Source organism: Metarhizium acridum (assembly GCF_019434415.1).
Source record: "Metarhizium acridum strain ARSEF 324 chromosome Unknown scaffold_577, whole genome shotgun sequence".
NCBI classification, from domain to species: Eukaryota; Fungi; Ascomycota; class Sordariomycetes; order Hypocreales; family Clavicipitaceae; genus Metarhizium; species Metarhizium acridum.
In genome coordinates, this window is record NW_027094045.1 from 507,227 (window position 1) to 522,451 (window position 15,225).

Sequence of the window (15,225 nt, forward strand, 5' to 3'; positions counted from 1 at the left end):
AATAAATAAATAGAAATCTTAAACTAAATACTCGAATAATATCTACGAAGCTATGTTAACTACTAATAGAATAATTAGGTAAAATAGCTACCACTAGCATAATAGGCTTATAATAGCTCTAAGATTAATAATATAAAGATATTACCGTTTAGGGTAAACTATAGATTTAACCCTATTATTAAGATATACGCGGCACGAAATGTAAACGTATTAGTAGCTATAGCGTATATAGCAATAATAATAAAAATATAGAAACACTTATAATAGGAATAGATATTTTTATAGAATCAAATAAAACACTACGCGAATAAAAAGAGATTACTAGTGCTAATCCTAGAGGAGAGATATAAAGTATACCTTATTCGCAAAAATATTAAAACTAAGCGACCTAGTAATAAACTTAACTAAAAGAAGATTAAACTATTTCTTATTAAACGAAAAATCTTAAATACTAACTATAAACTATTATTATTAAATAAAATAAGAATTTATTCTATATTTCATATATTACTATTAAAGAAAGCACTAGATAAATCTATAATTACTATAAATATTATAACGGAAAATACTAACGAATATAAAGTTAAATGGATACTTAAAGTATAAGGAGATATAAAGAATTATTATTATCTTATTAAATAAAAGGGATATCTAAACTCTAAAAACACCTAGAAACTAGCTAAAAATCTTACGAATTACTTAACGTTACTTAAATAATTTCATTTCTAAGAAACGTATTCTAATTAATCTTCTAAGTACTATTTAATAACTTAATACTAAATTTAGTATTTAAGGAATAAACTAAAGTAAAATCTAGATCCTTAAAAGGAGTAGAAAGGACCCCTATAGCCTTTTAAAGCTATTCCGCTTCCTTACGCTTTACACGTTTTAACTCTTTAACGTTATTAATACTACGTGTAACCGCGCGTATTATTTTCTTAAACTATAATTTCTTTTATTTTCGTAAACGCAAGACCTTTTAATTCTCGGTTAGGGCACGCTTCTTAGCTTCTTTAAGCTCCCTTTTAAGCTTATAATATTAATTTATAATACTACAAAGCTATTAAGGGGTTACCCCCGTAATATTATAATTCCCTTACTTATCTACTACACACTTCATATAATAACTTAAATTGGAAATAGAGGCTTTATATTGGGAAAATTCTATATAAGCGTAGTAAGCGTAAGCCTTTATAAGGGATAAAGATAAATTATTAATTATCATAGAAAGAAGGTTATTCTAGTAAAGGGAAGAAGTAAATAAAGCTTTAAACCGCTATTTTAAGACACGATTAGTTAATATAATAGCATATAATAATAGAAGGAAGAAAACGCACGACACTTAAGCCGGCCTATTTTAATAGCCTTAAGGATAAGACTAATAAAGGAGAGGCATAATATTACGAACAACACTACGCAAGACACGAGACGGGACCGCACTAGCTAGGATAAGCACGACCTATAGGTATAAGAAGAAGGTAAAGGCACGTGACTAGCCACGTAACCTAAGAGGTAATTAAAGAGGTTAATATTTAAATATATTAATTAAAAAGGATTAAACTAATTAAACCTTAAGCTAATTAATTAAGATTTAAAGGGATTAATAGTTAAGCTAATTAATCTAGGGCTATAATAGAGAGATAAACGAGTACTTAAGGAGAAGGTATTTCTATAGCTAAATAGTCTAGTTCTCTATTAATTAATCTAAGTAATAGTTTTACTATTAAGAGTTATACTCTTAATAGCCTTATTATAATACTACTTAAAAGCTACTTTATAGTATTTAACCTAACTTACTTCCTAAGAAATAGACCTACTATGCCTTAGAACCTAAGCCACCGTTACACACCGTTACAAACTGCTTTTATTCTCTTTATATATTATTATAATAACTTTATTTTTTTCCATATAAATGGTGTTCCCACTCGAATAAATTATAAGGTATAGAAGTACTAGAATAGCTTACTATAGCTCTAGGGTATATAAGAAATAAATAACCTTATTTTCCCAACCGGTTAAACGCTACTTAAGGCCGCAGCGCTGCTTTTATAAGTAAGTTTATAAAACTCTTATAAATTTTAATAGATTTATATAAATTTAAAAAACTCAATTAGATTCTATTATAATTAATTTATTATAATAATTAAAGCTATATAAATACTTATAAAAAGCTTTATAATAAATAAAGTTTAAACGGTTTTAAATCTTTTAAAAGAGAGTTAATTAAGTTAGCTTTAAAAATAAGTATATAGTCGTATCCCTATAATAAAACTTTTCCCCAAGATAACGCCCGAGTTCTGAATCTGGCCCTAGGCGGTTTTTTGTTTGAAGATTACACCAGACATTTCCCCTTTTTTGTGTGTGGAACACACCAAGGGGTGTAAGTTATAGGGCACCCGACCAAATCAGGCTAGTCATGTGGGCTATAGGCTATAGTGCTCATGCATAAGGCTCCCAATAGATGTCTGGTGCTCCCCCTTCTTTAATATTTGAAATTTCAACCAAAAGTCAACCAACCTACGGCCTTTAAGCGTTGGGCGTGCTTCCATTTTTTGTTTTACGTCCAACAGAATGTTGCACTGGGTCCCCTTTACTAATTACCTAGCTGTTAGATCTGGTACAGTGAAGTTCTATCAACACTGTGTCTGACGAGAACATAAGTACCACAGCCGCAATACGAAACCCCAGGCCTCATTCATGACCGCAAGTAAATCCCGCCTCGATCAGTCCCGTCATGTTTAACACGTGGAAACAGAGCAGCGACTCATATGTCATTCTGCAAACAGGACCACCATTTCAACGGCCACGAAATGGCAAGCCTCGACGATCAGCCTGTAATGCTTGCCGCACTAGCAAGGTGAGTTCTGCATAAGCCCTAGGACCACACGTCCCAAGCCTTTCTAACCTCTACGCCAATGCTCGCTGCACCTAGATAAGATGTACCAGTGATCTCACTGGCTGCCGGAACTGTCAAAAAAGGGGCTTGGACTGCCAGTACGGGACCGAAGACGACACTGAGCTTAACATCGGAACTGTCCAAGGGCAACGTCAGCTGAGACACAGGTCCTCTGGACTAGGCATGCCTGCGTCTCCTTGTACGCGTGAAGCCATCCCCGAAGACAATGTTGTCAGTCCGCGGCCTTTGGATGTTGGCGATCTTTTATCAGATGCTCTGGATACGCCCCGGGTGGAGGACTGTGGCAAGGAAACAGATTGGTCAGATTTGGACTTTATGTTTGGTTCAGAAACCGGCATCTCACCTTCTCACAACTCGAGCAGCACTAGTCCTGGGTCCGACACCCTTCTGAAAACCGCTATTGGCATGCCTGACTTGATTGACTGTCCTGAACAGATACCGAGAGGTGAGGCTTTTCTGGCTCAACTCCCCTCGTGCCTCTCTATGCGCACCTCGGGTAGCAATCTTTGCCTACCTGAGTGTTCCCCTTCCTTCCATTTTCTGAGCACCTCAGATACCGTTACGCCCACGGAAATAAGCTTTACCAAAGACGACACATCTCAGAGCATCACGCCTGTCGTCAACAACAACAACAACAACAGCCCTTCATCCTGCCCATGTCCCACCACTGCTTTAAGCACATGGGAGATGCTCATCACCGGCATTTCCTCAAAAAAACCCGCCACAGATGAATTCGTGCGATGCCAAAAGGCGGCCATGTCAAGCTGCGAGGCACTGGTTCGGTGCCATGGGTGCTCTGCCCGGTCGCTGGACGTCATGCTGCTCATAGACATCTGCGCAAAACTCCTTGAAAGCCTAAAGACGCAAGATGAGGGACTTTTCACCTGCCACCACCGGCAAAGTAAGCGCCGGCCGGTAACGTGCGGGCATTCGACAGAGCGTAGGATGGCTGACGATGATGATGACGATGACGAAGATGAGAATCACGTCCTAAGAAGCTTATGGATGGCACGAATGCGAAGACTCGGGCGCTTGATAGCTGGAGTCAGGGCTTTACTAGATGGAGAACAGTGGTTGGCGCACAGAGGCATGCTTCAGGGCGTGCAGATGGCGTTTACAAGCGTCATGTTTGGCTGGCAACCTTGGGCGGTTATTTAGAAGACACAGTTTGAAGACCAAATAGACATGCCAGCCGAGATTCATGTCGCTCCATCCTAGACAGGGAAGATGCGTTTTTCCACGGTGGGGTTTCAAGCCCCCATATTCCGTATTGGTCACAACTTGCAGTGTCCATGGCCTGAACCGTCATTTCTAGACATTGACGGGACGGTGAGGACGGAAGTTGTCAGAAATAGGCAATCCCCGAAACTCAGCCGAGTACGGCCCCCTTTCCGTTGGCGCCACTCGCAGACACGGCAACCATGCTCTTTATCGCAACGTTGATATCTGGTGTTTAAATCAACTTGACCTTTGCTAGCGGAAAGACTGCTCCGAAATCTAACCCACAACAACTATACGACGACTCATTTAGCCTTGTTTTATTTGCACCTTGCCAAATCTCCTCACTAAGCCATTCGTTCCGCAGCTTCAATCGTGTCATAATGACCCAAACCTCCGCCGCAGTATCTGGGGCCCCATCTAGCCACAGCAAAGCAGATATTGGGCGTTTCTCCGATGGCGATAAGCCCATTGATGCAGCTGTAGATCCGGACGTAGTGGACTTCGATGGGCCCGACGATTCGGACAATCCTATGAACTGGTCGCCAGGCAAAAAGGCAGCTACAATCGGCATGGTGACGGCAATGACACTATTCTCGTACGTCCACTGCACCAATCTCTACCTGCGGCAAGCTTGGACGCGAATCGTACGTAATATCAATCCGGTTCTCATATACGCAGGCCAATAGGTTCTACAATATCTTCCGCCGCGGCAGAAGACATCATGTTGCACTTCAACTCAACCAACGACACACTCTCGGCTTTTGTGATGACAATTTATCTGTTGGGCTGGGTGTGCGGTCCCATTATCATCGCACCGCTCTCCGAGCTGTACGGGCGCGCCATTTTGTACAAGGTCTGCATCGTCCTATTTCTACTATTCAACGTGGCATGCGCCGTAGCTAATAGTCTCGGACTGCTGATTGCATTCCGACTCTTGGCCGGCATCGCCAGTTCATGCCCCGTCACACTCGGCACGGGCACCATTGCAGACATGGTGCCACATGAGAGGCGCGCAGGAGTCATGGGAGCATATGTTATCGGCGCCGTTCTGGGGCCGTCCATCGGACCTATCGTCGGCGGGTACCTGACTCCCGTATTGGGATGGCGATGGGCGTTCTGGTTGATAGCCATTGCGTCTTCTCCTCTTTCACTTGTCGTGGTCCTCCTTATGCGCGAGTCGTACCCATTCGTCTTGCTCCAACGCAAGACGGCGCGTCTGCGGAGAGAGACGCTGCGGAGAGAGACGGGAAACCTTGAGCTTCACTCTGCTCTCGACACTGGCAAAACGACACGCGAGCTATTTAGTTTCACCATCTTTCGTCCATTGAAAATGCTCCTACTACCTATTGTCTTTCTGGTATCGCTCTATACCGCAACCGTCTACAGCTACTTATACCTTTGCTTCACCACTTTCCCACGAGTCTTCGGTCTTCAATACGGTTTCGGGAGCGGTCCCTCTGGCTTGGCAACGCTTGGGCTGGGTTTGGGCTCCCTATTGGGAGTATTTTTCTGTGGCAGCGTGTCTGATAGGCTATCTGCGTCCCTAGCCAAGAAAAATGGTGGCGAGATCAAGCCAGAATATCGACTTCCCACTACTCTAATAGGTGGCATCTGCGTGCCTATCGGGCTTTTTTGGTACGGCTGGGCAGCTGAGAAAAGGTTGCACTGGATCTTACCTATTATTGGGACAGGTTTCCTTGGTGCGGGCATGATGATAACTTACGTACGTTGCTCCTCTAAGCCGATGCTTGCAAGTGTACCTCTATCGCTAACACTCGCCCAGATGGCCGCCACCCTGTATCTTGTCGATGCATATACCGCCTATGCTGCTTCGGTAACAGCGTCAAATACCATTTTCCGCTGTCTTTGTGCAGCATTTTTGCCGCTCGCTGGTTCTGCAATGTACGATAAGCTCGGCGTTGGCTGGGGAACTTCGCTTCTTGGCTTCATTGCTGTTATTTTTCTTCCGCTTCCTTTATTCTTTTTCAAGTACGGCCAAAGAATTAGGGAGTCGAAACGTTTTCGGATTGAGTTTTGAGCCAAAGTTTGTAGCTAACTAGAGTTTGCCACTATCACTACGAGCGATCAACAACTGCCGCGTTTATTACAAGAACCTCGATGTGGAAATGCCGCTCCCATAGTTGTGTGGATGGATTGATCCAAAGCTTCCTGCAAGCTATTTTTTTTAGAAGAGTGTGGTTGTGTGGGCAGAGCTCCAGTGCGGATGTATCCTAGAACCGAGCTAAAGCGGTGGCGCAACGTCCCTTCATCTGACATTTACTACTTCTGATCGAGTTCACCGATGAACAAACTTTCTGCGGCGTCTCGGAATGATGCAAAATAACTTTTCCGTTCTGTGGCAATGGATTTAACTTGATCTTAGGTGGTTTTGGTCACAACTAATGTTCAACTAGACCTTGGAAAGTATCTCTTCTATGCCGCTGTGATTTCCGGGAAATGGCCTATATGTGCTTGATCAGGATACTCGCCACAAGACTTGGCAACCCGAAAAACTAGCATACATAGATATTGTTTAGGGATTTAGCCATGGTAACAAAAAAACAGCACTTCCCACGGAGGCAGGAACTCTGGCAAGGTTGTCTGGCCTAGCGAGACAGACCTCGTTGAATACATAGTCCAATCGCCTACTCCCATCTTAATGAGCCATCTTCCGAGACTCAAGACTTTAGCTGTCTCCTTGTACTACAGATGGCGCTGGTAGAAATGTATTGGTTGCAGTCATGGTGTAGGAGATACAATATAATTCAACATCGCTTAGTCTAATGTACAATTCGTCATCTGGCTTCGCTTGTAATCTGCGTGCGCCCAATTCACCATCCAGTCAGATTGTAGAACTTGCTGTACGGTCGGTCGCTCTTCAGGCCTATATCTGAGCATTCGAATAATCATGTCCAAGATCGCCGCTGTCTCCTCCCCGCAAAACTCCCCCATATCGTCATCCCGTCGAAACCGTTGCACGCACTCTTCGAAGGCTTCTTGTATTTTTGGCCATACATGTCGGCCGGGTTTTGGTTTTCCTTTGGCGTCAAGAGGGTCCTCTCGATCTTCCCACTCCTTGAGGCAGTCGGCAGGCAATGGCCCCACGGTATCGACGACCTGACACATAACTTGCGCATCTGAATAGAAGGCGCTACTAAAAAAAGCTTGCATACCTATAATGTCCCAGATGGCAAGTGCGAGACTCCAAACATCTGCAGAGAAGGAAAGAGGGGTATTCGATTCAAAATAAGGTTCGGGGGGGCCGAAAATCCACTGGTATATGGCAGTCTTTCCCGAGAAGAGGCTCTTGTGCCGGAGAAAACGACTCTCCGAAATCGCTCAGAAGAATATGTGCGTCATGCAGCGTAATTTCAGGAGCCTTTTTTACTATGCAAAGTGGCACTGCCGCTCTTGAAGGCACGTTAGGGGTGAGAGGTTGTCCATCTCATCGTCTGATGGGGTATGAATCGGGTTCACCGTATTCCTCGCGAAATTGTGCCACGGATGGTTTATTAAACTCCTTTTGCGCACGAACCAGCACATTACGAAGATGAATATCTAATGCATAGCGTTAGTAGGAATACACCGATTTATAGTCATGTCACGCACCTCCGTGAACGTAGCCAACTGAATGCACGTAGGCAACGGCAAGAGTCAGCTCGTAAGCTAGTGCACGAGCAACGTCAAGGCGAAAAAAAACGGCTGAATGAGCTCTCCCGACGGCTACAGAGCGCAGGAGCTGTGGTGTAGCAAGGATGGGAGCCGTTAGGACCTTCGATCCGGAACTCATCCAGCACCCGCGGAGTAGCCGCGGAGCCTGAAACCGTTGTCTGCTTGAGCTCATCCAATTGTTTGAATTGAGGACCGTGCATCTCCATGTACAAGATGTATGCCTTACTGTGTATTCTGCCACAGACCTTTTTGCTAGAACTGAGCATCTGACAAGTCTAACCCAAGAGCCCGTCACCATAGGGTCTCGAGTCAACCGATCGCACACAACGAAACGTCGACCAATTTTACGAGCGCATGAAGGGGCTATACCCACAAAGTTACGATTTTCAGAGAAGGGCCGATTGTTCAACCATGGGTAAGGTGTAATAGGTCCACGGATACCCAGTATGGGTAGCTTATCCGTGGCTCTGGGTAGGTTTGGGTAGGAAAAGAAGACCTAAATTTATCCATGGGGGAAAATGGGTTGTCCATGACTATCTATTGGTAATTTGAGGTGATATCAAGTATCCATTTAAGACTTAACTTCTTATTTAGTATATACACCTTATAGGTATCCACGTATTTTTTAGGTTATTCGTGGGTTACCCATTTTCTCATACAGTAAAAATAGGTAGCCCACGGATAACCCAAGAAAAACATGGATATCCACGGGTGCCCAGGGGTACCCGTTTTTACACCCTAACCATGGGTATCAGATGCAAATACCGTCCGGGCCGAAAAGGAACATTCAACTAAGCATGAATGGATCCAGTGCATGAAGGAATTTCGCAAGCTGCTTTTTGACGCCGAGAGGTATCATAGCCAAAAGATTGAGGATGGCATCGAAGAGCCTGTCAAAGTTGCCCTCATTGATGATGGTGGGGATAAGACCTCGAGTACTCATTCATTGGTGGACTGACCTTCTGCACTCGTGATGAGGAACATAACCTCAACGACCCATATTATATGTCGACTACAGGTCATGGAACTATCATGGGGGACAAATTCATCTTTTACGTATTAAGGTTGGAAGACCACCATTCTGATGAAACTGGCCGTCAAATCACTGCCAGGAGCGCAGCTCAGGCACCTCTCCCACCGCTTTTCTTAGCAATCATGAAGGTCTAACGTGTTAAGTACAGGCTATCTTGGCGGCCGTGAGGAAGAATGTTCACATCATTTCCATTTCCTGGACGACCGACCCTCCGGAGGATGAGGATGAAAGGCGATGTCTCGAGGCTGCTATCATGAAGTCAGCCGATGAGAATGTGCTCATGTTTTTCTCAGCTAGCGATAAGGAGCTAAGCAGAATACAATCTACCCGGCTAAAGCAACGAGTAGGATCTATGCCACAGGTGCAGACACTGCATCCGGAGCTGCAGATGAGTGGGTTGGCAATCTTAGCAACATCAACTTTACCTTTCCAGGCAGCAAGGTCGAGCTGGACGATGGTCCCAACAGCTCTGGCACCACACCCAAGGAGGTCGCTGGCTTCTCCGTGGCAACAGCTCTAGCGGCCGATTTAGCAGCATTGATTCTCTACTGTGTCCAAGTCAGAGTTTTTCTGGCCAAGAATGAGGAGAAGCAGAAAGGCAGGCGGAATTTCCAGGCTCTCAAAAAGCACGAGAACATGATGAGGGCGTTTAAAGACATCGGGACTACCGAGCCAAGCAATCACCAGTTCATTGAAGTGGGGGAGGTGTTTGGGAAGATGGTACAAGACAATGAACGTGTCACACGGATTAGGTGAAGCAAGGATGAGAAGCCCTTTGTTACACAATAGGATCACGAGAACTATGAGGCGCACTAGGCACGGGCCGTTCCTTTCATGTATATAAGATGGTCTCCCCTCGCCTCAAGCCTTGAGGAAACCAAGGACCTTTGATATCCTACGAGATTACCATTGAATTGAGCCCCTTTCGCTTCAAGCCCTCTATCGAGCCCTTGTCACAGAACGGCATGACAAGTAGAAATGAATCGAGTTGATTGTCCAAAACGGGGGTACTCTGCGTAGAAAACTTTGACAGATACGCCATCTCCTCATCCAAGCTGAGTCTTCTATGGGAATTGCTTCCAGTCTCCCCCAGACGTCTGACCGTGTTTCATCGAAAGGACTAGCTGGGCGGAAGAAAAAAATAGTCAACTTTCCACAAACAAATTTCTACCGGTTCTATAATCTATATCACCTCTAGCTAGCCATCCGGCCCAAGTAGGCAACAGCGCCTCCTCCCAGAACTTGAAGTAGGTAATCAAATACTAAGTCGATCTCAGTGCTCAAAGTAGTTACGCAGATGAAAATTGAAGAAGTGGAGAACTCGGGCTGCAAGACCTTGTACTTGGTTACTGCCGGCGTTCGGTTCATCCCTATCGTACTGGCATCCATCCCTTTTAATGTGTTAAGGTGCCGCCTTTGTATCTACTCCAGAATACCCTTATCGAGTATTTTCACCTGTACTAGGCCTAATAAGCCTAATAATACTTCTTAAAGGTATGTGCTAGGGACGATTAAGAGTACTTTAATAATCATGAAAAAAACGTGAGCATACTTACCTAACACTTAATTCTCATTGGATATTATCCCGGCAAGGGACCTCGCTGGCACCTTAACACGGTTCAAAAAGATTGGCCGAGCCTATTTCGCTAGTGGCGCCGGGTTGGCCCGCTGACTCCACTCATTAGCGCCCCCAGACGGGATCAGCCGTGCATTGGGGATAGGACCAGTTAATGCGTCAGGCGCGATGCAGGGCTGTGCTGTTAGAGTCTGGTAGTCTATGGAGGTTCTCCTGGTAGTGTATGCCCGCTATCGTGCCTCATATCACAGTCTATTCGGCCATGCAATAGCCGGACTAACAAAGAGCGATTTTGGTACCATTGGTATCTCTAGCGCGGAGGACTAACGGTCATGGCACCACATCCGACCAATTTCAAGGCACCAGAGACCCCGAGACACTCACCAACACAGCTGGTAAACAGGGCAAATTAAAGGGTGGTCAGCTTACTTCGACGGAGATTTTCTGTCCCAAAGTCATGGTACTACATTCACGTTGCGCCGGTATCGCGGGATTAGAAACGGGGCTATCTACGGCCCCAAAGTATGGGGGAAATGCCAAACCCCTAAAACCACAATCTGTAATCTTAGTAGGCGCGCACAGCTAATAGGCCAACAAAAGCTAGGCCATTCAAACTTATTCACGGTAGAGAGTGCGTAATAATTCTTGCCCTTGAGCTGCGATTGAGCTCGAACGCTAAATGATGCTATTCGTGAGCGTGTCATAAACTCAACACTACCAGATTCCAGCACTTGTACACATGTCCCCGTTAGTTCAGATTTTGTTTACCAGTTTAAAGCTCACTTTTTTTGGAGATCTTGGTTTCTCGCGAACAGGAACAGTTGTCTCCCTAGCCACGCTCTTTAGTGGCGTCTTGGTTAAAAGTTGAACAATATCGTAATGTTGCCATTTCGCTGCCAGATCTGCCGGAGTCAGTCCTTCGTTGTCCAAGGCCTCGGGGTCCAAAGCCGGTTGCTCTTCTAGCAGCAGCCTTACAACTGCGATTTTACCATGCCGAGCTGCTAGATGTAGCGGGGTTCGTCCTTGGCTGTCCGTTGTCAAGGTGGCTCCCCATTTGAGCAACAATCTTACCACGTCATTGTGTCCTTTCTGTGCTGCTTGGTGAAGCGGCGTGCGACCAAGCTTACTTGTTACCGTGACCTGACCGCCTTTTCGGAGCAAAAACTCTACAAGTTCCTTTTCTCCCTCTTTGGCCGCCCAGCTAACGGCTGACCCTACAAAGGGATCAATTTGGTTGGGGTCAGCTTGGCCGGTTTCAAGCAGGATTTTGACAACATTTTGATTGCCTAGCTGGCAGGCGTAGTGCAATGCCGTGGCGCACTCATTTGGATCTGTCCCCTCGACGTCTGCGCCATTGTTGATGAGGCGTTGGACTGCTTTTTCGTCCCCTTTCATAGCCGCTAGGCTTAGAGAGGGAATGCCATAATCGTTGTCGCCTCCGTTGGGTCCTTCTTGTAATTGGTTCCCTGCTGTTGACCCATTCGAGGTTTCCTCCATGACTGTGGGCAGCGGCGCCTTCAAAGGCGCCAAGGTCGTGTGAGCTTTCAAGCAGTCGTCGCAAAAGTATTTGCCTTTGTTCTCGCAGTCCTCTATCATCCCGCTAATAAGATTGTGTATCATCGGACGATCGGTGAGATCCTCTTGGGTCATCTGCTTGCACCATTCAATGGGCAAGTCAAGCCCATCCTTTTTTGGACTTTCACGCTTAAGCTTATTCAACCATTCGTGCAGTTTTAGCACGTTCTCGCCGTACCTGATGCCGTTCTTGGTCATCACACACGTTCGAAGATCTTGGACCCCCTTTTCGGCAAGAAATGTTAGAACTTCTGCAAAAATGCAACCCAGCGAGAACAAGTCTGTCTTGATGTCTCTCAAACCCTTCTTCACAAGGGCCTCTGGAGCGGCATACTCCCAAGTCACGGCCCCAGGGTTTGTGTTGGAAGTAGCCGCCATTCCGGTCTTGCCGAAATTGTAGGCGCTACCGAAATCAGTGAAGAGAAACTCGTCTTTGTGGACCAAAATATTCTTTGGTTTAATGTCCTTGTGTCGTATTCCTTTCTTGTTGAGGAATGCGAGCCCCGCGCTGAGGCATCCAAAAATCTTTTTTATCCTTGGTTTCTTCCACACGTTAATATCAGTCTCCCGTAGGTACTGATCGAGGTTCATGTCAGCAACTGGGAGAAGCAGAATGCATATCTCATCGCCCTTACTGAAGGAACCCTCGAAGCTGACAACATGCTTGTGTCGCCCCAAGGATTTAAGATTCCTCAGCTCCTTTGACAACGCCGTGCTTGTTATATCCTTGGGGCTTTTGCATGCATAGACCTTGTTTGTGTGAACATCTTCAACCGCCTTGACGTTGGCGAATGTTCCGTCACCAAGGTGTTTGATGTCCTTGAATGGTAGCTCGCGAGGCTTGAAGCACGTGTGTGTGCCGGGATCAAAACGTCTAAAGAGCCGTTTCTGTATGTCACAAAACTTCGAACGCTGTTCTGGGTTTTGGATAATTTTTTTCAATGCCTCACCATGGGCTTGCAGTGGCAAGTCCTTATCAGTAGGCGTCTCCGTAGGATTCAGACGCAACAAGTGATTGATGGAGTCCTCTGCCTTGAGATGGTGCAAGAGAATGCATATTCGAAGGCGTTTGTCCACAAGTGCTTCAAAGACATAGCTTTCAGCTTCGTTCGGATATGAGTCAACATGTTCTTCAATCACCGCCTGGCATTTCTTGACATGGTCATTGCCAATTTCTTCTGGAAGGTCGGGGAACCCGGCCCAGGGTCTGGATTGAGGTCCCATATCCTTCTGCACGAAAATCTTGGCTGCCGAGTTTGTGGGGAAAGGCGTGTTTTCTGAGTCGGGCGGGACCTGAAAAACTATTGAAAGAAAGGATCCCATGAAGGTCTGCTTTTGGAAGATGTTAGATGTTGACTAGGTCTTTGATAATACTTTCTAACATGCCAGAACACATGGGCTATCGGAAGATAAAAGATGGAGCAATAACCCAGAGCGAAAGAGCAATAACGTCCTCAGCACATCGTTTTAGGAAGCCAGGCTTTGCCCATAGTGTATGGTCGCCATGCCTGGTGTTGGAGAAAAATTGAGAACCACCCATTACTTACCGAAATCGCCAGAGCGGCCATCAGGCTTCCTGGAAGTCTCTTCTTCACACCGACATGTGGAGATGCAGATGACAGATTAATGAGGCTACCTATAGAGCGCTGGATCTGGAGAGGCGCTGACCACCACTTCAGCACCGAATTGGCATCATTGCAGATCTTTAACGAGAATAGCAATGGGACTCCTTCAGCTTGGCAGCAGGACCCGGGAATACTTTGTAGAGATCGCAACCCGCGGGCCTCGTCATCAATAAGCCCCATTGTCGCACCACAGATATCAACTAATCTGGAAAAGAGCAATCTGCTATTTTAAATGGAGACCAAGAGCTCAAGGCAGCCGCGCTCAAGGATCTTGGGAAATTTCCCTGCCAACAAAACAGCCTCCATTTCTCGGGACCGGCCGGTTGCTTCGGCCACTCGGTGACCGACCCTGGAAGGCTGCCTGCGGCTGGTACGCAGCTATTCCTTGTAAAAAGACGACACTGTATAATTACATTAATCGTCTTGACAAACGCAAAGCTTTCCATATGGTTAGCATTCGTTGTGGATGCAGACCTGATTGGCGGCCGCGGCATTTTACCTGTTGTTAGCGCCGAACTAGACTACCCGCGCTTTCGACCACGCTAACTTGTTATAGAACATTGAAACTACACTTATACAGACAGAATCCTGGAGGCGCTATTCTCCCTGCCAAGTTTTGCGGGAACTGCCGCCACTTTAAGCGGCTTCAATAGTGAGGGGTGAAAACACAACGCAGGTACAGTGGGTTCGCAGTAATTCCGAAAAACGCCCACTTTTACACTAAAACTTATACTTTAAAAAGCTTATAGTTTCTTTAAATGATAGATTAAAAATATAATTTTTAAATATATAAATATTCAGCTACTTGATTAAATTATTATTAATGAAATATTAAGATAAAAAATAAAAAAGGGCCAAATAAAGGGTATCTAGTAACACTGTATTTTGGCCGTACCTAGGCCAGGGAATCGTAACTAACCACGCAAGACACCATGATACTCCTTGATTATGCTAGTATATCCGTGGCAAAGCATCATTTCGACTAAGTCAAGAGATGCTAAAACTGGGAAAGTAGTAGGTTACAAGCATCTCTGACTCAACAGAAACCGGTACCGGCCCTCGTGTAGCCATAGCTGGCCTTCCATTCATTCTTCTCATACCAGCCCGCATTTTCAGTCCCACAGGCATCATAGATCTTGTTGAAGAATGGAGAAATTTCCCAGCCATTGCACCACTGTCCGCCCCCGTAGTTGCATCCATAGGCGACGACGCCACCCTTTTGAAACGCAATGGCGTTGTCATAGTGAGTTTGGTGGCAGCCGTCGAGCAAGGCGCTGACTGCACTGAGGACATCCTCAGCCCTGCCGGCCCAATACTGGTTGCAATGGGGGCCGCTGCGTTTGGTGAGACTGTTCGCAAGACCAGCGGAACCAGGCGCGCGTGCCGATAAAGTAGTATGCTGAACGATCGTCTGGTGCTTCCAGGCAAACTTGCCAGCCTCGTCCACACTGCCGACGTAGAGCCCATCCCCTGCTGGGAGGGCGGGCAGGTTTTGGGACCTGGCAGTTGGAGAGGCCATGATGACGCTGAACATGGCAGGAATTGCGGCAATGGAAGGCTTCATTGTAAGTTGAAATAATCTGGTCCTCTCGCACGTAAAATATGT

General features: G+C 45.7%; 5 protein-coding genes across 5 annotated transcripts; 3 read left to right on the forward strand and 2 right to left on the reverse strand.

Moving 5' to 3' along the window:
- Positions 1 to 2,734: 2,734 nt before the first annotated feature.
- Positions 2,735 to 4,075, forward strand: J3458_021031 (uncharacterized protein; the record flags this gene model as incomplete). Its single annotated transcript, XM_066122360.1, has 2 exons — positions 2,735 to 2,857; positions 2,933 to 4,075. 2 exons carry the CDS (start codon positions 2,735 to 2,737, stop codon positions 4,073 to 4,075), a joined length of 1,266 nt encoding a protein of 421 aa, XP_065972614.1.
- Positions 4,076 to 4,518: 443 nt separating this feature from the next.
- On the forward strand, positions 4,519 to 4,824 carry J3458_021032 (uncharacterized protein; the record flags this gene model as incomplete). Its single annotated transcript, XM_066122361.1, has 1 exon — positions 4,519 to 4,824. One exon carries the CDS (start codon positions 4,519 to 4,521, stop codon positions 4,822 to 4,824), a length of 306 nt encoding a protein of 101 aa, XP_065972615.1.
- Positions 4,825 to 4,859: 35 nt separating this feature from the next.
- Positions 4,860 to 6,628, forward strand: J3458_021033 (uncharacterized protein; the record flags this gene model as incomplete). Its single annotated transcript, XM_007812589.2, has 2 exons — positions 4,860 to 5,861; positions 5,922 to 6,628. 2 exons carry the CDS (start codon positions 4,860 to 4,862, stop codon positions 6,174 to 6,176), a joined length of 1,257 nt encoding a protein of 418 aa, XP_007810780.2. The 3' UTR covers positions 6,177 to 6,628.
- A 4,544-nt stretch (positions 6,629 to 11,172) lies between these two features.
- On the reverse strand, positions 11,173 to 13,317 carry J3458_021034 (uncharacterized protein; the record flags this gene model as incomplete). Its single annotated transcript, XM_007812591.2, has 1 exon — positions 11,173 to 13,317. One exon carries the CDS (start codon positions 13,315 to 13,317, stop codon positions 11,173 to 11,175), a length of 2,145 nt encoding a protein of 714 aa, XP_007810782.2.
- Positions 13,318 to 14,655: 1,338 nt separating this feature from the next.
- Positions 14,656 to 15,183, reverse strand: J3458_021035 (uncharacterized protein; the record flags this gene model as incomplete). The annotated part of the gene is made up of 1 exon (XM_066122362.1): positions 14,656 to 15,183. The coding sequence occupies one exon, from the start codon at positions 15,181 to 15,183 to the stop codon at positions 14,656 to 14,658; it is 528 nt and encodes a 175-aa protein (XP_065972616.1).
- Positions 15,184 to 15,225: the final 42 nt, after the last annotated feature.